At 44.0% G+C, this 25,490-nt stretch overlaps 1 protein-coding gene across 1 annotated transcript; it reads left to right on the top strand.

The window, feature by feature from the left end:
• Window positions 1-2,948: 2,948 nt before the first annotated feature.
• pcgf2 (polycomb group ring finger 2) lies at window positions 2,949-16,562 on the top strand (the record flags this gene model as incomplete). The annotated part of the gene is given in 10 exon segments (NM_001030402.1): window positions 2,949-3,171; window positions 8,989-9,131; window positions 9,448-9,544; window positions 10,356-10,411; window positions 11,403-11,453; window positions 12,666-12,771; window positions 14,233-14,275; window positions 14,686-14,784; window positions 15,003-15,083; window positions 15,823-16,562. Coding segments are annotated over 9 exon segments (954 nt in total). The 5' UTR covers window positions 2,949-3,171; window positions 8,989-9,019.
• Between the last annotated feature and the right edge of the window lie 8,928 nt (window positions 16,563-25,490).

The raw sequence follows: 25,490 nt of genomic DNA, 5'->3' as shown, positions 1-25,490 counted from the left end.
ATTTTTTTACATTGATGTATATTGCAAAGTTCCTTGAAATTATGTTTATTTTTCAAAAAGATTAAATTGTGTTTGGGTGAGTTCCCCTTTAACACTGGTATCAAGTACCATTTTTAACTCCTAGTTCAGGCAGCCATGTTGTGGCACTCACATTCGAATAAAGTAGGTAACAGAACTCATTTGGCGCATATGTGTGACGTTAAGGTTGTGTCACATCCACCGTTCCAAGGTCACATGCATTTGCATGAGCCGGGAGTCACGCTCATTATACATGTGTGCTAAATAACATGGCTGCCTGCACCGGGAGCTCCCTACTGGTGCGGGTGGCCTAGCAGCACCCTATTGTTTCCCCCAACCATACTGCAGGCACTATTAGCCCTCACCTTTGGTGGGAGAAGCAAATTTACGCTGATAGGTTCCCTTTCTCACCTTATCAAAGGTTTTAAAGCTATAGGACCAGCTTTGTATCACAAGACACACCAGCTTTAGGATACAACAGAGAGGGCATTTTCCCTGGGTCCCAGGTATCACAAGACACACCTTGGAGGAAAGCATAGCTGAAAATACAAATGGCATATATTACACAATAGGGGAAAGTAAATACAATATGTACATCAGTGATGTGAAACTTGCAGCCCTGCAGCTGTTTTTGAACTGCAGCTCAGGGCAACCCTCAGCTCTTGGGGGGATGGGGGGGAGCTGTAGGTAAACAACATCTGCAGCTTGGACATCCCAGATTTATGTAATTACCTCCCCATCACATGGGGCCTCAAGCGTTCCTACATCGCCAGAGGCCCCATCTTTTATAACTCAAACCCTGGACAGCCACACCAAAATGGAGCTTGTAATGCAGTCTCTACCCCACACACACAGCCAGTGGTATAGTCCACATTTTCCACACAAACATGCAGCCTGTGGTACAGTCCCTATGCCACACAAAAATGCAACTCGTGGTACAATCTGAACACCACACAAATACCTGTGTGGTACAGGGTACAGTCCCTACCCCACACACAAACACCACCCTTGGACCCTTATTTTACTGTCGCTATCCCACAGACACAGAGCCTGTGGTACTGTCCCTATTCCACATAAACACAGTCTGTTGAACTATCCCACACTAACACACTTCCAGCCTCACAGTGGTACTGTCACTATCCCACACTAACACACTTCCAGCCTCACAGTGGTACTGTCACTATCCCACACTAACACACTTCCAGCCTCACAGTGGTACTGTCACTATCCCACACAAACACGCAGCCTGTGATACTGTCACTATCCCACACAAACACACTTCCAGCCTCACAGTGGTACTGTCACTATCCCACACAAACACACAGCCTGTGGTACTGTCACTATCCCACACAAACACGCAGCCTGTGATACTGTCACTATCCCACACAAACACGCAGTCTGTGTTACTGTCACTATCCCACACAAACACGCAGCCTGTGGTACTGTCACTATCTCACACAAACACGCAGCCTGTGATACTGTCACTATCCCACACAAACACACAGCCTGTGGTACGGTCACTATCCCACACAAACACGCAGCCTGTGGTACTGTCACTATCCTACACAAACACGCAGCCCGTGGCACTGTCACTATCCCACACAAACACGCAGCCTGTGGTACTGTCACTATCCCACACAAACACACAGCCTGTGTTACTGTCACTATCCCACACAAACACACAGCCTGTGATACTGTCACTATCCCACACAAACACACAGCCTGTGGTACTGTCACTATCCCACACAAACACGCAGCCTGTGGTACTGTCACTATCCTACACAAACACGCAGCCCGTGGCACTGTCACTATCCCACACAAACACGCAGCCTGTGGTACTGTCACTATCCCACACAAACACACAGCCTGTGTTACTGTCACTATCCCACACAAACACACAGCCTGTGGTACTGTCACTATCCCACACAAACACGCAGCCTGTGGTACTGTCACTATCCCACACAAACACGCAGCCTGTGGTACTGTCACTATCCCACACAAACACACAGCCTGTGTTACTGTCACTATCCCACACAAACACACAGCCTGTGGTACTGTCACTATCCCACACAAACACGCAGCCTGTGGTACTGTCACTATCCCACACAAACACACAGCCTGTGGTCATTCTATCACACATAATTACACAGCCTGCTGTGCAGAGCCTATGCCACTAAATAAGCAGCCTGTGGTACTGTCCATATTGCACAAAACCCATAGCCTGTGGTACTGTCACTATAACAGGAAAAATTAGTATAATCTGTAACCCAACATAAGCTCACAGTCTGCAATACAGTTCCTACCCCACACAAACACACTGCTTTAGGTACAGTCCCTCCCCCCCACTCACAAACACAGTCTGTCTGTGGTACAGTCTATACCCCACACAAGCACACAGCCTGTGTGGTACAGTCCCTGCCACACACACACACACACACACACACACACACAAATGGCTTGTGGTACAGTCCCTACCCCACACAAACACACTGCTTAGGTCCAGTCCCTCCCCCCCCACTCACAAACACAGTCTGTCTGTGGTATAGTCTATACTCCACACAAGCACACAGCCTGTGTGGTACAGTCCCTGCCACACACAAACACACTAATGGCTTGTGGTACAGTCCCTACCCCACACAAACACACTGCTTAGGTACAGTCCCTCCCCCCCCACTCACAAACACAGTCTGTCTGTGGTATAGTCTATACCCCACACACAGCCTGTGTAGTACAGTCCCTGCCCCACACACAAACACACACTGTCTGGCAGCCTCTCACTCTTTGTCCTCCTCTATCCCATCTCCAGTTCTCCATTCCTCCCCCCTCCCATTCTTACCCCCAGGGAGGAGGTCACGTGTTAGGGGGCGGGGACCGCCCTTGTCTGCCAAAAAAAAAAAAAAAAAAGCCATTTTGAGAGAGAGAGAGAGAGAAAAAAAGCAACGTATTTATATATATATAAATGTATATACACATGGGGAGAAAGGAGGAAGGCGAGACAGTGTAAAACAAAGGGAAGAAGAAGAAGGGGCTGAGGCAGCGGTAGGAGAGCACGGAAAGGAAGCAAAAAAAAAAAAGGGGGGGAGAGAGGGGTGAGTGAAGCATTTGGAGAAATAATCACAGACACAGAGGAAGCAGCGGAACCTACATCAGCAGGTAAGGGCTCAGCATTGATGTTTCCTATGTGTGTGGGAAGGAGAGGGGGCTTGGATTTGTCTACAAGGAATCTTTTTATGTGTATATATTTGTAATGGAGTGTGGATGCCTGTACCTTTAAGATAGTGTGTTTGGGTGAGTAACCCCTGTGCCTGTCTGTATAGCAAACACTTGCACCAATAAGGAGGATGTTGTACGTTCCCAACACCCCCTCTTGTCTCCTGTGGTTTGCTCTCTGGCCTGTGTTGTGGGGGTAATGGTGGCATGTACCACTCTCTGGGGGGGGGGGGTGCCAGTCAGTGCAGACAGAGGGCATGACTCCAAGGAGGTGACATCTGTCACATTAGTAACTGCCCTCTCATGGAAACTGCTTTATAGGCTACTAACAGATAGTAAAACCATTCACTGAGGATCCCCCGCCTCCTCTATTTACATTCTCTGCTCCCTCCATGTACACCAGCAGTGCAAGGGAACAGTTCACTATCACTTCATTAGGGGTTCACTATCAGCTCACTATCACTATCCATATTACAATATCTTTATTTTTGCACTTATTTATGCTCTAGATTTACTAGCCTGTGGCTACTGTAGGCCTGACCAGGTAGTGCCCCCCCCCCAGATACGGTTAAAAGGATTTAAAAAAAAAAAAACCTGTCTGGGAGAGGATTAATATGAAGTGTCTGTTATATATAGTCCCATTTGTATTCTGGCCTTTGTGCTGATAGCAAGGGGAAAAGGGAATCATTTAACCATTAAATAAACCCAATAGGGCTGTTCTGCCCCCAATAAGGGGTAATTATATCTTAGTTGGGATCAAGTACAGGTACTGTTTTATTATTACAGAGAAAAGGGAATCATTTAACCATTAAATAAACCCAATAGGACTGTTCTGCCCCCAATAAGGGGTAATTATATCTTAGTTGGGATCAAGTACAGGTACTGTTTTATTATTACAGAGAAAAGGGAATCATTTAACCATTAAATAAACCCAATAGGGCTGTTCTGCCCCCAATAAGGGGTAATTATATCTTAGTTGGGATCAAGTACAGGTACTGTTTTATTATTACAGAGAAAAGGGAATCATTTAACCATTAAATAAACCCAATAGGACTGTTCTGCCCCAATAAGGTGTAATTATATCTTAGTTGGGATCAAGTACAGGTACTGTTTTATTATTACAGAGAAAAGGGAATCATTTAACCATTAAATAAACCCAATAGGGCTGTTCTGCCCCCAATAAGGGGTAATTATATCTTAGTTGGGATCAAGTACAGGTACTGTTTTATTATTACAGAGAAAAGGGAATCATTTAACCATGAAATAAACCCAATAGGGCTGTTCTGCCCCCAATAAGGGGTAATTATATCTTAGTTGGGATCAAGTACAGGTACTGTTTTATTATTACAGAGAAAAGGGAATCATTTAACCATTAAATAAACCCAATAGGGCTGTTCTGCCCCCAATAAGGGGTAATTATATCTTAGTTGGGATCAAGTACAGGTACTGTTTTATTATTACAGAGAAAAGGGAATCATTTAACCATGAAATAAACCCAATAGGGCTGTTCTGCCCCCAATAAGGGGTAATTATATCTTAGTTGGGATCAAGTACAGGTACTGTTTTATTATTACACAGAAAAAGGAAATCATTTTTAAGAATTAGAATTATTTTCTTATAATGGAGTCTATGGGAGATGGCCATTCCGTAATTTGGAACTTTTTGGATAAAGGGTTTCCAGATAAGGGATCCCATACCTGTACTATATTTTATATTACAGATTACAGCCCCATTATCCAGAATGCTTGGGACCAAGGGTATTGCAGATAAGGGGTCTTGCTGTAATTTAGATCTACATACCTTGTCTACTAAAATATCAATTAAACATTAATTAAACCCAGTAGGATTGGTTCTCCAATAAGGATTAATTATACCTTAGTTGGGATCAAGTACAAAATACTGTTTTAAAAATTTTAATTATTTTATTGAAATGGGAGATGGGCTTTCAGTAATTCGGCGCTTTCTGCATAACGGATCCCATACCTGTACTTTATTATACTGTATGCTGTACAGGTATGGGATCCATTTTCTTGAATTCCATTACCCAGAAAGTTCAGAATTACTGGATGGCAATCTCCCATAGACTTCATTTTATTCAAATTGATCCCAACTAAGATATAATTACCCCTTATTGGGGGCAGAACAGCCCTATTGGGTTTATTTCATGGTTAAATGATTCCCTTTTCTCTGTAATAATAAAACAGTACCTGTACTTGATCCCAACTAAGATATAATTACCCCTTATTGGGGACAGAACAGCCCTATTGGGTTTATTTCATGGTTAAATGATTCCCTTTTCCCTGTAATAATAAAACAGTACCTGTACTTGATCCCAACTAAGATATAATTACCCCTTATTGGGGGCAGAACAGCCCTATTGGGTTTATTTAATGGTTAAATGATTCCCTTTTCTCTGTAATAATAAAACAGTACCTGTACTTGATCCCAACTAAGATATAATTACCCCTTATTGGGGGCAGAACAGCCCTATTGGGTTTATTTCATGGTTAAATGATTCCCTTTTCCCTGTAATAATAAAACAGTACCTGTACTTGATCCCAACTAAGATATAATTACCCCTTATTGGGGGCAGAACAGCCCTATTGGGTTTATTTCATGGTTAAATGATTCCCTTTTCTCTGTAATAATAAAACAGTACCTGTACTTGATCCCAACTAAGATATAATTACCCCTTATTGGGGACAGAACAGCCCTATTGGGTTTATTTAATGGTTAAATGATTCCCTTTTCTCTGTAATAATAAAACAGTACCTGTACTTGATCCCAACTAAAATATTATTACCCCTTATTGGGGGCAATAAGGCTTTAATGATCTTTCAATAGACTTAAGGTATGGAGATTGAAATTATGGAAAGCACCAGGTCCCGAGCATTGTGGAAAATGGGCCCTATACCTGTGTAATCTATTAAAGCACAAGGAAAGGAAAATAACTGGGGGGTGACAAGCTATAAGGCACCCACTCCATTTGCTTACCTGTTATGCCTATACTGGGGCTCCTCCTCTTCAAAAAATGTGCCTGCCCAGGGTACTTTCTGCTGTTTGAGGAGCAATGTGATGCATTCTCCTTAGTCCAGGCTGGCGTATGGGCAGTACAGAATCACCAGAGAGGATGCCTGGCAGAAGGAGGAATATGGTGGTGATGAGCTGCACAAGCAGTGGTCCCTTTAATGGCGCTCCATAAAGATTAGGGATGCACCAAATCCATGCCTCTGACCAAACTGAAATCCTTAAATCATGTGACTTTGTGTCAAATAAACATAGAAAATGTTTGCATGCAACATGCACCCCAACCTTATACTAATTTGCCCAAAAGGTTTTTGCCCGTAACCTTTGCTAATTGTGGATTTGGTGAATCCCTAATATAGATCTTAAGTGTGATTTAGGCCTCAAGCTGGCTATTGATTGGCTGCTATTGGCCACAGGCTAAGGGTGTGCAGCTTATTGGCCCATGTATGGAGCCAGGAGCAGGGTCACCCCAATCAATATATAATTATAACTCTTACAGGTATCAGATTGGAAGGTTGGATAATTCCATTGAGGCCAAACATGGCAAAGATCTATTTGTTTGTCAGCCCACCAATAAAGTGGATCTACTTCTGTTTGGCCAGAACTAGATCCACTCGGCTCAGGTGTTTCTTTACCTGGACTCCACTAACAACAGGATGACATATTGCCTTTCCTATCCATAGACATCTGGTACTTTTTGCCACAGTTGCAAAGCTGTCCATGAGCATTTCCAGATCATCTCCTCTACGACCTTGGCCAGATGTTTCCTCTCCATAGACATCAATACTATTAGAACCTCTTGTGGCTACAAACAGAGGCCAGTGTTGCCATTTATTATCAAATCCTCAAATGACCTTAGCTTTTTCCTATGGGGAGGCAAAGACTGTTACTTTTCGTAGTTTTTGTGGCTTGTCTCATAGGTACTGTACACAGTCAGCTCGAGGCTCCAATACTTTACTGCTCCTATGGGGTAAGAAGAAGAAGATAACCATTGAAGATAACGCCGAATTCAGAATAAATATATAGTTAATGATGTGTATAAAAACACTAGTCGAAGCCTATTCTATTATAGGGGGCTTGGCCCTTGCTTAGTCACGTAATGTGTAGCCGCTTCCCCAAGAACAATAGCATCTGGCTTGTTTATGCCACCAGTTTCCCCTACAGAGACTTGAGTCCTTGCGGTGCAGCTAATGGATCTCCGTAGGGAAGATTTTCACTTGCCTTTATTAGTGCTGTTAGATAAGGCATTCAGCTGGGTAATTTAATAGAGAGGAAGCAGTAAGAATGGTAAACAAAATAAAATCAATAGGGGGAAATAAACTGCTCTAAAACAGATTTGGAAATCGACTTCTTTAAAGGGTAACTGAAGACTAGCTATAACATTTGCCAGTAGGTGCAAGGTGAAATCACAGGGGGGTGCCCAGTGGTGACACAGTCATTGCTCTGGCTTGTGGTTGGCACATACATTATGGTAGGACTTGCTACTGGGCATGGCTCCAACCCATGCATAGGGACTACCTGGAAGATGAATAAAGATGGCGGTGTGGTGCTTCCCAGCCACGTGTATCTTCTAATAGGAGAGGCCAACAGGTCCAGGGAAGAAGGTTAGTTGGTCAGTGGGTGGCAAACACAGATGGCAATGCTACATAAAACGCTGGCTTTATATTGGGCCGTTCTTGGTAGTCTTTGGTCCTTTGTGTATGGGAATTGCCAGGGCCTGTTCTGAATCTAAGTCCAGACATGCTATCATATATCACTAATAATGTTTTTATTTTGGCTGAGCCAAGTTTTTTAATCTCTATACAAGAACTGCTTCCTGGAAGAATTCTTTTCAGTTTCTGGCAGGGCTGCGCGGGGAATGGAACCCTTCCAGTAATTGAAACGAATTATCTCTCGTACGACTGGGCTAGTTGTTGGGGACAGAAAGAGGGCAATTCCCAGAGTACAGGCTTCTTTTTTGTATTTGAATAGCGTATTGTTCAAAATGAAAGGCCGGTGGCACAAGGGGCAGTCGGAACCACAGTGAGTTTCTCTTGGGGAAATACGGATTGTCTGATCCAACAGGGATCATTGATATATACTTGAGAGCACTCTGCCTATGGGGAATAACTTGTGTTCATATGGTTATATCATTCTTAGTGATTATTGGTTGTAAGGGAATGCACACCCTACTTATAATTAGGTTGGATTTCCCCTTAACTTCACCAACCACCCAAAAGCAGTGATAAGGAACCAGGAAAGGAATCTTCTGAATCTGCCCAAGGTACCCAGACATGGTTTGGGGTTTTACTAATTGTGCAGGCACCTAGAAGGGTGAGCCAGTGGATCTGTGTGTGGCTGTAATGTTGGGATCTACTCAGTAGCTACAGGAAGATCACTGACAATGTTATGGCCACATTAGATATATTCAGTATCTCTAGTTCTGTCAAATTCTCTCAAAGTAGAGGATTTATTTAGGTATTTGTCCTATTGAAAGAGAGGTTGACTTTATAAAACTATGGATATCTGTAGGCGTAGGGCAGCTGTAGGCTTTGCTCCCAGTGTATTTGTTATATAAGAGAGATATAGGGGGCATTGTATCCCAGTCAGGAAACATGGAGCACAGTACATACATACAGTAAATATGTTAGCATGACAGTAGATCGTGGCACACATTCCCAACTGCATTTCTCCTCCATGGCTTTGTTCTAGTGGTCTTACTAAATCCTAAATCCTCCTGTTTGTAAAATCCAGGGTCTTCCCTGCACCATCTCCCCCCAGCAAGATGCATCGTACGATGCGGATCAAGATGACAGAGCTGAATCCGCACTTGATGTGCGCTCTCTGCGGAGGCTACTTCATTGATGCGGCAACGATCGTAGAATGTCTGCATTCCTGTAAGTCTGATCTTCCATAGTTCTCTTGCTCTTGTCTCTTGATGCTATACTGGTCCCACGGCAACTCCATGTCTCTGCCCCTCCTTCCTTGGGTTGTCCAAGTAGCACCCTACCCATCTCCTGCCCCTGCTAAGGAAGCCCCTCATCTACTGCTATTTTTGTTATGTTCTAACAGTAATGGCAAATGGGCCATTCTAGCGTTTCCAAGTGTATTGTTGCCCATCACTGAGCTAGAAAGCTTAGAACCACCCCATTGCCATTAAGGATCTGTGGGCTTTTTCCACTAAGTGCATCATTATACTCTCTTCCCCTGCAGTCTGCAAGACCTGTATCCTGCGATACCTGGAAGCGCACAAGTTCTGCCCGATGTGTGACTCGCAGGTCCATAAAGGACGACCCCTTCTCAGTATTAGGTGAGCAATATCTAATGAGTGGCAGAGCAGCTAGCGCAATCTGAACAAGATGAGAGGCTTATATAGAGAATAATATTCCTGTATTGTAATGTAAAGGTTATAGAAGTCAAGGAGGAAATCCATGACCGTATAAAGATACAAAGCCACAGGCCTAGCATGTTAAAGGGAAAACTATACCCCCAACAAAATATATTGCATGAATAAGCTCTTCTAAATAAACCATTTTCATAAAAACATACTTTTTTAGTAGTATGTGCCATTGGGTAATCCTAAATAGAAAACTGCCATTTTAAGTACTAAGGGCCGCCTCCAGGGATCATAGGATTCACAGTGCATACAAACAAACCAAGGCACACATACATGTTAGGCCCCGTCAGCCAATTAAGGGGCAGAGTTCTGTCTTTTGCTCCCACACTACTTCCTGTTACAGTTAGAGCTGCATCACTTCCTGTCAGCTGATCTCTCAGGGAGCACTCAGACCAGCACTAAATGGCGGCTCAAGGGAAAGGATGTAAAAGGGCAATATTTACTGATATATATATTCCAGATTGGCGAGATTCTTTAATAGGTCACTTAACATAATATAAACTATCTGTTGGTTACGTATTCATTCTGGGGGTATAGTTTTCCTTTAATATAGGTCATGGAACTCTTAAATGCCTTTTTGTTAACTTTTATCTTACTACTCATCTTTTTTTATGATTTGCCACATTCCGTGAGTCATGTGACACAAATGACACCGTTATAAGAATATATTTTTGGTTACACTTTTGTATTATAGATATGTGCAATTTTCTATTTATTCCTTCAGGTCAGACAAAACATTGCAGGACATTGTGTATAAGCTTGTCCCCGGACTCTTTAGAGGTGAGTAGTGAGAGGTAAATGTGTGCTGTATATGTATAAAGGTAATTATTTACAGTATAGAGGGCTATGCTTAGTGTCAAACTGATGCACAGTAAAGCAGATGTCTCACAGGACTGATTATCTATTCTGGCTGCCTGGTTAACAGGGTAATACAGCCCTAGCAACCAGATAGCAGCTGAAATTCAAGTTCAAGAGTTGTGGAACAAGTGGTGTAACTAGCAATGGCGGGGCCCAGCTGGCAGAATTCAGTTCAGCAGCCCATTATTGTTCATTTGCCGTAGGCAAACAGCAAACAGCAGGACCCCCCCCCTATGGCTGCAGGGTCTGCTGTATGGTAGTTACACCACTGGTGGCAAGAATAGTAGTAGGAGGAGCCAAAAAGGTAACCCAGTGCTGTAGGGAAACTAAATTCTGTACAAAACTACTCGTGGGGGTATCATCCATCCAGGAACATAGTCCTGGCCTTCGGGTAACAGGGCTGGTGTTAACCTTAAAAAGGCATCTAATGAGAAGCAAGTATATTGCTATTTATTTATCTTTACTACCTGTTTTCTCTCTTTTTGATCATTTCAACAAAAACGCTGTATTACTTCATCTGCTTTGTCTGCTACCTCCCTCCATTTAATTGATTTATTATTATATGCTTGTCCTATATATATTATTGTCCTGTTACCTCTATTTTGGGTGTTTTAATGGGAAATTGTCTTTTTAACTTTTTCTACCTGGCTTATAAAGTACTGAGATGTGTTCTTTATCATGGGTTTACCCCGCGGTGGGACTCTTTCTGTATGTATATTTTTATTTATAAAGCGCTACCTATGTACGCAGTACTATACAGTTGTTACAGAATATATCTCAGTATTCCCACTGCCCCGCCCACTGAGCCTAAATGGGAATTGTGATAGAAAAAGTGCCAGAGCGCTCTGTTACCTTATTAGCCTGGGAGCCATATTTGCTTCATTGTTCCTTCCCTGATTTCTCTCTTATGCAGACGAGATGAAGAGGCGGCGGGATTTTTACGCTTCCTACTCACGTTCAAAGGGTAAGTTATGTTACAGACCCTGGGGGTCTCTCCGCTACTCTCCTTACAAGCTAGTGATAATTGTTCTTGCCAGGGTTGGACTGGGCCGCCGGGATACCGGGAAAAAACCAAGTGGGCCCCGGTGGCCCAGACCCGATCCCTGTTACCGCTTCCCTGGCCACTGGTGTCCTCCCCTGACGCGTCTTATTACATGCGTTCAGGGGATGTGGGGCGGGTGCCCCTGCATGGGGTTGGGGGGGGGTGCGATCGACAGGGCACCTTGGGGGGGTGCGTGGCCCCTGGGGCGGCAGCCCCAGTGGGCCTTGCACCCCCCGGTCTGACCCTGGATCTTCTAATATGCTTAAAGATAGGGATGCACCTGATCCAGGATTCAGTTTGGCCAAGATTCAGCCATTTTTAGCAGGATTCGGCCAAATCCACGCTCCTGGCTGAAATGAATCCTTAAAATCATGTGACTTTTTGTTACATAAACACGGAAGTTGAAAATTTTTCACTGCGCTCTTTATCCCTTCCATATACTAATTTACACATTACAATTTGGATTCAGTTCGGTATTCGGCTGAATCTTTTTTAAAGGATTAGGGGTTCGCCAAATCTGAAAATAGTGGATTTAGTGCATCCCTACTTAAAGAATAAGTAAACCTTTTTTTTTTATTTTTTAAATCTCTTAAAATTCCTCTGCACAGCCTCCAGAATAACATACCTTTCTCCCTGCATGCAGCTTTATTTAGTTTCTCTATTACAGCCAGTTCAACTGCAGCTCTTTTACTGCCTTCCTTGTCTAGTGTGAAGCTCCGCCCCATTTTGCTTTCTGAGACCTTCTTCTCTCTCCGACTATGATGACCTCAAAGAGGTGCCTACTGTGCATGCCTGATTGATTTGAATTGGAGCAGAGCCAGTGAGCATGTCCAGTAGGCACCTCTTTGCAGTCATCATAGTCAGAGAGAAGGAGGGCTCAAAAAGCAAAAGGGGGCGGAGCTTCACACTAGACAAGGAAATCAGTAAAAGAGCTGCAGTTGAACTGGCTGTAATAGAGAAACAAAATAAATCTGGATGCAGGGAGAAAGGTATGTTATTCTCATGGCTGTACAGAGTAATTTAAGAAATTAAATTAAGAAACTAAGCGGCTTTGCAGCTGGTCATTCACTAAAAATGAATACAAATTCTCAGAATGCTAAACCTACTGATCCACCAAACCCAATTGATCCACAGACAGTTCAAGCGCAGAGCAAGGGCAGAAGGTATCAGAGGCCGGAGAGGCCCCAGTGCAGGAAGAGGAAAACATCAGCCTGTCCATCCAGTTTTCTGAGGATGCCCGGTAAGGAGGGGCGATGGGGCCATAGACCAAACCATAAGCTCCCTTATTAATTAAATGATATAATGACTGCACTCTGGTGTTATGGGAATAATATCTGAATCAAGGCATGTTACAGGTGGTAGGTGCCAGTGTTCCTATAGCCTTTGTTTGGAGACCAAAACTTTCTCCATAAAAGTTCAGCAAAATGGTTTGATTTTTAGTGTCTCCAAGCAAACTCCATGGGATAACTTTGATTTAAGAGAAACAAGCTGATTTTATTATCTCCCTAAGATGCATTTAAGCAAGATAAGTGCCAGTGCATAGCTATACACAAGCCGATATCATTGGCCAGATCATATCGACAGCTGATCAATATCGGCCAAACATATATGTGGTTTTAAAAATTCTGTTGGGAGAGGACCACATTGGGTCACGGGTATGCGTTACAGATGGTTCTGCATCGGTGTCTACTGTGATCCAGTCATTGGCCTGTGGAGCAGAACATATTGATCCAATTTGGGCTTCCACCTGAGACCTTGGACACTTTCCCAAATGAGCAGATATTTACATTTATAGCTAGCAATAAGCAGTGCGTCCAACTGTATTTAGTTAGTGGGAAGATTACCTGCCATACCATATGCTGCTAAGCCGGATTATACAGCTAGGTATGCTGTGGAGCCTTTGAGTAGCCTGGGTACCATACAATGGTGCTGTGGTGTATTAAATTATTATTATTAACATTTATTTATAAAGCGCCAACATATCCCACAGCGCTGTACAATAAGTGGGTTACATACATTGGACATACAGAGTAACATATAAAGCAATCAATAACCGATACAAGAGGGGAACAGAGCCCTGCCCAAAAGAGCTTACAACCTACAAATAAAATTGAATTCAGATAATAGAAGGGTTTCTATTGGATGACCTGAGCAACTTTGCAGGGTTTAAATTTGTCAGATCTGGGCAGTGGGTAACAGGCAGGTAGGGCAGTGAGAGCCAGTTCTGGAGAAATTTGACAAAATGTCTCTACCCTCCTACATACTCCTTAAATACCAGCCTGGATGTTGTTTGGGGTGAGACTGGAAATGGCTGTCGTATATCTCTGTCCTTGTTGTTGTTAGCTGGGGGTGGGGGAGATGTCAAATTGGCTAAGCAAGTGCCCTTAGGGTGAAGACACACAGAGCTACTAGTAGCAGCTACTTGGCACGGCTACTAAAACAGACAATGCTGATCATTTACTGATAATTGTCTCTACGTGTGTTTTAGCAGAGGCAATTCTCAGTATTGTCCATAGACAATACAGAGAATTGCCTCTGCTAAAACACTCGTAGAGACAATTATCAGTAAATGATCAGCATTGTCTATTTCTGTAGCCGCTACTAGTAGCTCTGTGTGTCTTCACCCTTACTGTATAGATGTTAAGATGAAGAGATCATAGTGGAAGAGCTCATGTATTTCGTGTTTTGTTTCCTTTGTCAGGGATGAGATACAAGATCTTGTGGACAGTGAAGACTTAGAAAAGGTAAGAAAGGCAGAATTTAATGCAAGGGGTGAAAAATATAAGTATATATTTACCCATTTTCTCCAAAAAAAATATGACGAGTTTGGCCTAATGCTGGAAATGTATTAGGTTGTACAACTTTATTATGCACCTCTCTTCTCTCCTTCCTTTGTCACTCTCATTAGCCAGACTGGCCCAGGAATGCCATTAAGATCACTGCAGAAAATGGATTTCAGAACATTGCAATTACCCCAGACTTGCACAAACATGGCAGGTTTGGGCCCTCTAAAACTTATGGCCCAATGACACTGCTTCAGTTGCCTTGCCCTTGAGATGGCTATGGCCCAATGTTCTGGGGTCTGAGGGGACATAGTTGTGGGTTAGACCCCAGCCAGTACATAACACTGTTACCAACGCTCTTTCTCAATCAGAGGAACAGTCTGCGATTCCTGCGCTGCCCAGCTGCCATGACCATTACACATCTTGCCAAATTTTTACGGAACAAGATGGATGTTCCCAGCAAATACAAGGTAGGAGCAGAGATTATGCTTGGCTGTGGGATACAGCAGCACTATATATATATACTCTTTCCCACTTAGGGTTAACTATACTGAGGGTCTGAAGTACTAGTTGTGCTCCAAGGCAGTGGCGCTGAGAGCTGTAGTTCAGTAATAGCGGGACTGACAAGGTTAGCTATCTCTGTCCCAAGTGACTGCACTCTTCTAAGTTATGGCATTGCTCATTTCAGGTTGAAATTCTGTACGAGGAGGAGCCGCTAAAGGACTATTACACACTTATGGACATTGCATATATTTACCCTTGGGGACGGGTAAGTAGCTGGAAGTCACATGGGTCTTTATTTTGCCCATTTTGCATGTTATTAATGTAACCATGTAACGATTACTACTAATAACCCTTACCCTCTTTATACCATTGAGCGATACAACAATACAGTCATATAAAAAAATGCCACGTTTTGGCCCTTATAGGGGCTGTGTAGCAACATGGCATTACCCTGGTCAAGTCAACCTGCTGACACGTGAGCCTAATGCTTCTTCTGGATTCTGAACTGGTCCTTCCAGACTGAGTCTGGAGACCTATTGGCCAGTGTATGGGGCCCGTCAGCCTGATATATGGACAAAAATTGGGCAGATGTCAGTGGGATAGCCCTTCAAATAAGTCTTGCATCAGTCGTTCATCCTGTCCTTGTCTGACTGGTCTCTGTATGCCCCATGGATGATTCGATCCTTGGCCCTAGGACCAATGAATGCATCAGCCCGATTTGGGCCAATACATGGGTTGTCAAGTCAGGCCCAGATCCGCTTGTATGGCCTTCTATGCAATAGAGCTGGCAGGAAGTACAGGGCATCTTTGTAGCCTGTGCCCCCTAACTTGTGTGTCTGAAGAATGGGGGGGGTGGGGGGAGTCTTTTGGGACAACAAAAAATGAGGGAAAACGTAAAATCAGGGTATGAAGAATTGAGGTTTCATTGTATTACCTCCCCCTGGGGTGCACTCAGACTTCATTGCAACGTGCCTATTTGCTGACCAGCCTTTTCTCACTAACAGACAGGTCCTCTCCCGCTGAAGTATCGGGTCCAGCCCACGTGCAAGAGGTTGAGGTTCAGTCGTCCACGAAGCCTCCTGGATTTTAATCGCGGAACAACCTCCGAGGGGGAATCCACCAGCGACAAGGCTAGCAGCCCCGCTCCTGTTCCTTCTACATCATCCTCTCTGCCCAGCCCAGCAACCCCGTGCCAGGGCTCCCCTAACCCCAACACTGAGCTCCCCCCATCCTCTGTCCTTCAGAACGGCCATTCTGCCAGCCGAGGCCGCAAGGTTGCCCTCAACGGTGTTCCCGGGCCTCCCCTCACCTGAAAGCCTTGTAGCTCCTCTGCGGGTTTTTATACATATGTACATAGACAGAAGGACTTGGTTATTTTCTATGGACAAAACAAGAGTAATTTAATCCTGGCCATTACAGAATTCTTTTTTTTTTTTGTTTGTTTCATAATTTATAAATAAAAGGGGGTGTGGAGGCAATCCCCCTTCCTGCTTGTCAGTCTCCTCTTCAGATGGAGGCTTGGAAAGCTTGGACACATGGCACAGCACAGTGGTCACATGACCCCCTCCTCCTTGGGAAGGTTAACGGATGGGTGGAATTTGCAGGGCAAGTAAGTGCCACGGCAGTATTCCCTTCTACATACTAACCTTCGCCCTCTCTAATAGTTTGTTCCCCTGATGTGGGTGGGATTTTTGGGGTGTCTTCCTGTGTATCCAAATAAAGAGATACAAAGTGTTTTTCCTTTTATCTTGCTATAGGAATTGTTGTGTTCCAGCTGTGATGATTAAAGGGGAAGTGCACCCTCCAGAATGTATACACAGGGTTTATTTTATATGTTCATCTTGTTCCTGTAGGGCAGGGCCAAGTTCTGAGTTACGCAGGGAGGAAAGTGATTCTATTACAGGCTGCCATAATAAGGTATGAGTGCTAACACATGCAAGCCAATCACATCACATGATGTTGTAGCAGGGAAGACAGGAAAGATTAGGACCTTGGTTTTACTATAATGGGGGTAAATGTGTATATATAACGTTTGGTTTTCCATTAATGTAACTTTCCTCAATACCCCAGGCTAATATTCTTGCCCACATAGGTTCTGTCCCCACTGAATGTGAATAGAAGTGCTTTTTGGCAGGCACGTTATGATCATTCCCAGTACATGTATGGGACCCATTATCCAGAATAGGGTTTTTCAGATAAGGAGTCTTTCCGTAATTCAGATCTCCAACCTAAAGTCTAATAACATTATTTAAACAGTAATTAAATCCAATAGGATTGTTTTGCCTCTAATAAGGGGTAATTATATCTTAGTTGGGATCAAGTACAGGTACTGTTTTATTATTACAGAGAAAAGGGAATCATTTAACCATTAAATAAACCCAATAGGGCTGTTCTGCCCCCAATAAGGGGTAATTATATCTTAGTTGGGATCAAGTGCAGGTACTGTTTTATTATTACAGAGAAAAGGGAATCATTTAACCATGAAATAAACCCAATAGGGCTGTTCTGCCCCCAATAAGGGGTAATTATATCTTAGTTGGGATCAATTACAGGTACTGTTTTATTATTACAGAGAAAAGGGAATCATTTAACCATGAAATAAACCCAATAGGGCTGTTCTGCCCCCAATAAGGGGTAATTATATCTTAGTTGGGATCAAGTACAGGTACTGTTTTATTATTACAGAGAAAAAGGGAATAATTTTTAAAAATGTGAATTATTTGATTAAAATTTAGTCTATGGGAGATGGCCTTTCTGTAATTCGGAACCTTCTGGATAATGGGTTTCCGGATATGGGGTCCTATACCTGTATTACTAGTTGGTTCCACGTGGACAGATAAGGGCTTATTTCAAAATCAGGCTAGCAACAAATGTTGCAAAACACCATGTTTTTTGCCCATTCCCACTTCTGTCAGATGCAAATTTGTTGGCCCCATTCAAGTATAAAGGTGGCTGATGAGCTGGCAGCTTATTGGCTTGTGTATGGGGCCCTTGGATGAGCCTGTCCAACTGATATCTGGCCTAACTCAGGCAGATGTAGATCAGGCAGGAGCAAGAAGTGCATCAGTGTGGTCCTCGTCCCCTATGGCCTGCATCTTGTTAATGTTGTCCAGTATCACCCACCAATCAGTGAAAGATTCACTTGTTTGGAAACCTCACAAAAGGAGCAGATCTTCCCATTTACGGCCACCATAAGGAGGCACCATGCACACAGGCTGGGATGTCACCCCACAGGCCAATGGTAGTAGCACCTATGGGTTAGCGCAAATACATACTGCCTGCCCAAAGCAGGGGTTAAGTACGGGGTTCCCTTGCGCCCCCACAGTGCTGCCATCTGCTCTAACAAGGGTGCAACTAACATGGGGGTATGGAGTTCATTTCTACTGCAGCTGCCCATTTAGCCAGGGGAACCCCTAACTAGGGGTAGGCAGAAAAGGCACATACCAGTCACACCAGTGGGGGTGGGGTAGCTAGTCCTGTACCTCTTTCTATCTACCCTTAAGGTGCCCATACACAGGCTGATCCTAGCTGCCAATTTCGGCCCCTTAGACCGGCTCGGCAGTAAATCGGCCCATGTATGGGCACTACCGACGGGCCTGCCTGACCGACAGCTGCCCTGAAATTGGCCAGATATCAATCAGGCAGGTTTAAAAATTTTGTCGGATCGTGGACCGCATCGACTCGTTGATGCGGCCCCTGAACTGACTGCACCTATACCTGTCGTTCTAATTCGATTGCTTGGCCCCAGGGCCAAACGACCAAATTAGCCTGAATTACCCCGATATCACCCACCTGTAGGTGAGGATAGCGGGAGAAGATCTGCTCGCTTGGCGACCTTACCGAGGGAGTGGATCTTAGCTTGTATGGCTACCTTTAGTCCTGTGCACAATCCCCATCCCTCTGCCTCCAACACACCTAGAACTTGCACCTACCCATGAGAAATGAGCCCCACTTCTCTACATTCTTATTTCCTTCTCTTCTCGGCCCAAAAATCTGAAATAAAAACACCAAGCAATGAGGCAATCTTCAACAAAACTGGACAGTTTATTTAAAACAAACATGAAAATAGAAAAAAAAAAAAAAAACTATCCGGTCACATACAGCCTCTATTGATTGACAGGAACAAGGATGGGCACGTAGGGGGCACGTAGGGAGCGCGGGGCGCAGAGAGAAGCAAATACCTAAGAACATACAGAAGTCTCGCTCTAAAGAGAAATGTAAAACCTGATTTTGCTTCCATGTTTGCTACATGTATTTATCATACAGTAAAAGGATTTCACATAAATTAGCTGGAATAGTAAAAAATAAAACAAAACCCCAAAAGAGAAGAGAGCCTAAACATATGCCTTTAATATGGTGTGGGGCATGATTGGAACAGGAGAGTAAGTGGTTAAAAACACTGAGAAAGTAGTGGGAATTCTGTCACCTTAATTAAAACAAAATGGCAGGTCCCGGGGCCCCTACACATCAGAGAATTTGCCACATTCCCCAAAGAGAATGTAGAGCGTGCTATTCTGAGAAAACTTGCAATTGGTCTTCATTTTTTATTATTTGCGGTTTTTGAATTATTTAGCTTTTTGTTCAGCAGCGCTCCAGTTTGGGATTTCAGCAGCTGTCTGGTTGCTAGGGTCCAATATAACCTAGTAACCAAACAGTGGTTTGAAAGAGACGTGGGAATAGGAATAAAAGAGGGCATCAATAGAAAAAGTTATAAAAAGTAACAACAATATAAATGTAGCCTCACAGAGCAATAGTTTTTGGCTGCTGGGGTCAGTGACCCCCCATTTGAAAGCTGCAAAGAGTCGGAAGATAGATGCAAATATTTCAAAAACTATAAAAAAAAATAAAGACCAACTGAGAGAACAGGGCCTTGTATAACATACTAAAAGTTAACCTGATGGTGCACTGCCCCTTTAACTTTAAACACACATATTAGGGCCTTGGTATATCTTTGCTCAACCTTTTCCCAGGTTCCCCTCCTTCCCATACTGTACCAACCCACAGCCCTTTAGCAGGAAAGATCTGTGCCCCCAAAGATGCCCCAGTAGCCCCCCCATCTTCTTTTCTGCTGATTCCCTGCACATACTCTGTGCTGCTGGCACTTACCTGAGCTTAGGGACCCACTCACAATATACTGTATATATCTAATGAGCCCTTAGCGTCACAGCAGCAGACTAGAACACACTGAGCATGTGCAGTGCCACTGGCACATGATCCAAGATGGAGAGCTTCTGGGGACAAATCTGAAGGCCTGGGTCACTGTGGGGCTGCTGAACCTCCATGTTAGTACAGTAAGTTCCGGATATAAAATAAAGCCGTTCATTGGCTGAACCATACAAAAAGCTGGCGTTTAGAGGATCGGATGTGAGCACACAGGTGTGCGGAAGCGCCTGGATCAGTCGGACAATCCCTATTGGTCAGCTAGAGCAGGGGTGGGCAAAGTACGGCCCGCGGGCCACATCCTGCCCCTTGGCCTTTTTAATCCGGCCCGCCGCCGACGCCAAGTCTCATCACGCGAGACTTGGTGTCATTGGCGGGCCGGAATTAAACAGACTAAGGGGGCGTAACGCTGGCCTGGCCCTGCCCCGGGGGTAAGTAAATGTGGCCCGTGAGCCAAAAAGTTTGCCCACCCCTGAGCTAGAGGCATTTATCAATACAGAGCAGCAAAGTAATGTATTTAAATGGTGTGAGGAATGAGGCCAATGTTCCCCTTGCCCATAATTAATTATAAAATGTGGTGGGGGGGCGCTGTCAGCCATGTTAGTTTTGCTGGAGTATATTTGGGGCAATATTCAGTTTCATTGTCACTGGATGGAATTTGCCCCGATTTCAGGGTGTCAGGTCCTTTATGACTGCTCCCCGATTTGCCCCAAGGGACCCAGTGGCTGAAATGAAATCTACACTAAGGGGCCCATTTACCATTTACCAACCACTGGATTTTTTTTTTTTTACTTGATTCTGATTTTTAGCTCTTAAAGTCACAGGGAAAAAACGATGCAACTTTTTTCGAGATTTACTAAACCTCTGACAATCCGAATCCGACAATTCGCCAGGTTAAACTTGCCGAGTTAAAGAATAAGTAAAACTTTTTTTTCTATTAATAAAATTACTCTAAACAGCCTCCCAGAATTGCCTTTTCTGACCTGGTTCCTCAGTTACAAGATGCTCGATTCCTCTCCTTCCTTGTTCAGAGTGAAGCTCCGCCCCCACTTCCTGTTCAGTTCTCTCATTACCTTGACTACCTGTAGCTGAAGTGGAGAGCCTTCTGCACATGCCTGGAGGCAGCAGGAGCCAGTCTGTGCATTAGCAAGGTTTTTTTTTCCTTGATGAGAGACCTGAACAGGAAGTGGGGGCGGGGCTTCACTCTGAACAAGGAAGGAGAGGAATGGAGCAGCTTGTAACTGAGGAACCAGGTCAGAAAGAACAGAGGGACAAAGGTAGGCAATTCTGGGGAGCTGTTTTGAGTAAATTTACTTCTCCTATCGGATTTTTTTAGCAGATGTTTAGTAAATGAGTTTAGTTGAGTTTGAAAATTAAAAAAAAAAAAAAATGAAAAATGATGAGTTTTAGTAAATGTGCCCCTTAATGTGGAGGCGGAGCAAAGTCCCCACCCAAGAAATGCCCCCGAGTGTGCCGCACACCCAGCTACAGTCCCTGCAGCGCTGCTTGCTGTACATAGCTATTGCCAGACTGATGCTCGGACCCAACCAATACTTTGGGGGTTCACTTTTGTCAGCAGTTTTTTTATTTTTTAAGTTTTGCTACTTTTTTTAAGAAAGAGAAAATAAAAAAAGTATGAAAACAACAAATGAAAAAAAGAAAAGGAAGGACTCGACTTTCCTCTAAGCATCTACCCAAAGGGCAATGTTGGCAAGAGGTTCCCCCACATGCAAACTGGAACAGCTCACAGAGGGCTCAGGATCAGCGGGGGCCACGGCCAGACACGTCCTGGTTATAAAAGGTAAAAAACAGAATCACACTGTATTTTCTTATCCTCCCTGCATGGGCATAATCAGGGGCTCATTTATAAACACTGGGCAGTAACCAATGGCAACCAATCCAGTGTTTGCTTTCATTGTTTAACCTGCAACTGGCTGAAAAAGACAATCACTGATTGGTTGCTATGGGTTACTGACAGACTGGGGTTCCCAGGGCCCACTAGGTACCTCACGCAAGGACCTACCACCCAGCCACCTAAGTGCCCACCAACCAGCTGCTGCCACTCCCCCTGCAGCCATTACCATTCCCCTTCTGCTGTACTACTTACTCGCTGTTAAACATTCAAAATGGCTGTGCATTCCACTGTGGAACATACAGCCATCTTTCATTTTTAACAGCGCAGTGGGGCAGGGATCGGTGGTAACCGGGGGCCACTGGCTTGTGGGTAATTGGCAGGGCCCCTTGGGATTCTTCCCAAAACCCAGTGGGCCAGTCCAACCCTGGTTACTGCCCATTGTTTATAAATAAGCCCCAGTCAGCAGAGCCCAGCAACTTGCATTTATTAGAATAGTCCCTGATTGTTTCAATGATTACTAACTCCTTCCCTGCCCAGTGCTTAATAGGAAGGGCCAACCTTCTGTTTGCAGGTAGGGGTGTTAGTAGCTGAAGTCAGAGTCAGTCTATGAAATGGTAAGGACCACACTTCCATCCCCATCCATATTATGGTACACGGTGCTATGAAATGTACAACTGATATGTTATCACTGTTATTGCCCACACTCAGTGCTGCTCATGGAGAGCTGGGACCCAGAAGAAAACATAGAAGGCCCTGAAATGATATAAGGTAATAGCCAGGCTAGTGAGATTAGTAGTGGGTGGTCACTGTGCCTGCAGCCCCAGCACGAGCCATGGGGGGAACGGCTGCAAGACAGAAGCCCCCAGAGCATCACCAGTGATACCCCGGGCAGCTCATTCTCTGGGAGTAAATTGCACGAGGGGCAGTTAATCGCTGCTGTGACCATGACATATTGTCTTAGTTGGCTTGTTTGTGGGTCTAGCCTGAAATAAATCCTTAGCTCCAATACTCTCAGTCATCTATGGGATGTTTTCTGTCTTCTAAAACATCATTTTCAGAAATAATCTAATATTATCTGAATAAAGACTGGCTTATGTGGGCAGAACTCCTTGTCTGATGCCCAGGGCCAGCTTCAGAAAATATATATATAAATATGGATATGGAGTCACCCCTTCAGTTACTGGCAAGCACTGGACACTAGTAAGGTCCCAGCATCCACCTGGGGCAGTTGGTGAAGAGCTTTAAAGGGCCAGCCCCTGCACATACAATATTGCTTGGCAGGAAGAGTTGTATGATAAAGGTTTTTATACTATAACATGGTGTTAAGAGAATGGAGAATGACATCTGATATGAATCATTTCAGCACTAAAAGCCATTGTATTCCAAACAATGTATCTGTAATGCAAACGTGAGCCCTAAAATGGCTTTACAAAGATTCTGAAGCACACAAACCAACAATATTTACTGCTGATGGATAACAGTACAAGCCTTTTTATTGTTTTTGTGTTACTGGCCCTTTAAACAAGGGAACCAGTTGAATATACTCATGCCTTATATTGGAATGATCAAACAAATCTGGCCAAACTCTGGCTTTACATGAAGATGCAGGACATAAGGTGGCCATACACTCTAAGATTTGCTCATTTGGTGAGGTCCTTCTCCTGATATGCCCACCTAAGGTGGGGCGATGTCCTTCTAGTCCGTTTGGCTCTAGGGCCAAAGGATCGCATTACAATGAAGGGGATAGGAGCCGTAAGAGTGAGGGCCGCATCAATAAGCCAAAACGGTCCTTGAACTGACAGAAACATCAAGCCTGTCCGATCGAGATCCTGATTTTCGCCCAGATATTGGTCAGGGTGGGCCCCATACTCGGGCAGATAAGCTTAAATCTTACCATGTATGGCCACCTTTAGGCACACATGCTGTTTTTTAGGCTAGAGGAACCCTGACACCAGCAGCATCAATGACAGGTGGCACAGATTATTTGCTCTTGCCATGATGAGATTGGCACCGCCAGATATGGGCACAGCCAGATATGGGCACAGCTGCAGAATGATAAACACTGCTGCACTACCTACACAAGCAGGGCTGGGGAAAGATGAAGGGCTGCACCAAGCTACCCAGAATATTTCTCATTGCTACTAACACTATAAGGTGATGCCCTTAATCTCCCCTACGGCTGCCAATCAATGGCAGATAATTAGATGCCAGATAATAAATAGGTGCCCCCTGGGCTCTGGCCACCCATAGCATGGCACCTATAGCTAGACCATCACTCCCAGGGGTTATTAGAAGAGAAAGAAGGTGCCTAAGCCTTACGGATATGCTTATGGGGATGGGAGAGGTTGTGGCAGGTACAGGACAGGGGATGCTACATCTGTACAGAACAGTCATTTCAATGCGCAAAGCGACTTTTGGAAGGTGCTTAAAGTGGTACGATTTGGTTCTCCTACTGCGTATTTTTGTCCAAAGCCTTTTCCTATATCCAGTCACCCAAATATGTCAGCCATTTAGTCTTAAAGGGAAAATGCCCTATCTACTGGCAAAATGTTTTTCCATTTATTTTAAACTAAGAAAGATGCAGCTTTTTCTGCACCCTTGCTGCCATATTTCTTGGTGATAACAATAATATCAGCTCCCTTACTGGTAAAGATTGCACTTTCCTATGGCAAATACCTTAGTGAAAACAAATATGGCGGCTTGCACTCACAGACGTCACAATAAGCTAGGCCACACATATCAGCAGCCCCTCCCCCCCTCAAAAGCCTATGAACTACAACTTTCAGCATACCACTAGCAGTTCAGTGTAGATCATCAACATCTGGAGGGCTACTGGTTGCCCATGCCTGAACAATCATACTCTGCTGTCTGCAATGGCAGAATAAATAGAATGTAAACCATAAGAATAAGGGTATATTTTCCCTTTAAGATAACTAGATGCAAGATAATAAATAGGTGCCCTCTGGGAGTACAGGTATCGGATCGGTTACCTGGAAACCCATTATCCAGAAAGTTCCGAATTGTGGGAAGACCTTCCATAGACTCCAATATAAGCAAATGATACCAATTTTTAAAATTGATTTCCTTTTTCTCTATAATAATAAAACAGTACCTTGTACTTATTTTTTAATTCTTATTGGGGACAAAACAATCCTATTTGGCTTATGTATTGTTCAAATACATTTTTAACAGTCCTAAGGTATGGAGATCCAAATTATGGGAAGACCCCTTATCTGGAAAACCCCGCGTCCTGAGCATTCTGGATAACAGGTCCCATACCTGTATTATTATCCTCTAGCGCTACAGATGGTGTTACACTACAATTCCCAGCATCCCCTGCTGAAGTTCTGTTCAACATAAGCTGAAGGTACAATCACTGAACTCAAATTCATTCCTATGGTGAAAGCTTTGGACTCTATACACCACTACCCTACACAGAACCCTATGGGTCAGGCAGGGAACATTAAAACAAAAAATGAGTAGGGGTCTTGTGTACATAAAGAAACACAAAGACAGTGCAAAAAAAGAGAGCTGAACGCACCAGCGCTCTTCCTTCATTCAGACTGAGTATCAAAAAGGTGCTTTAGGCTCCACCCCGGAGAACGGAAAAAGATCAGGTGGTGGAGTCAGTAACAAAAGTACCAGTGAGGAAGGGTG

The sequence above is a fragment of the Xenopus tropicalis genome, chromosome 10, assembly GCF_000004195.4.
Source record: "Xenopus tropicalis strain Nigerian chromosome 10, UCB_Xtro_10.0, whole genome shotgun sequence".
In the NCBI taxonomy this organism is placed as follows: domain Eukaryota; kingdom Metazoa; phylum Chordata; class Amphibia; order Anura; family Pipidae; genus Xenopus; species Xenopus tropicalis.
Note: the sequence above shows the minus strand (reverse complement) of the source record. Positions and strands in the feature narration are given on the sequence as shown.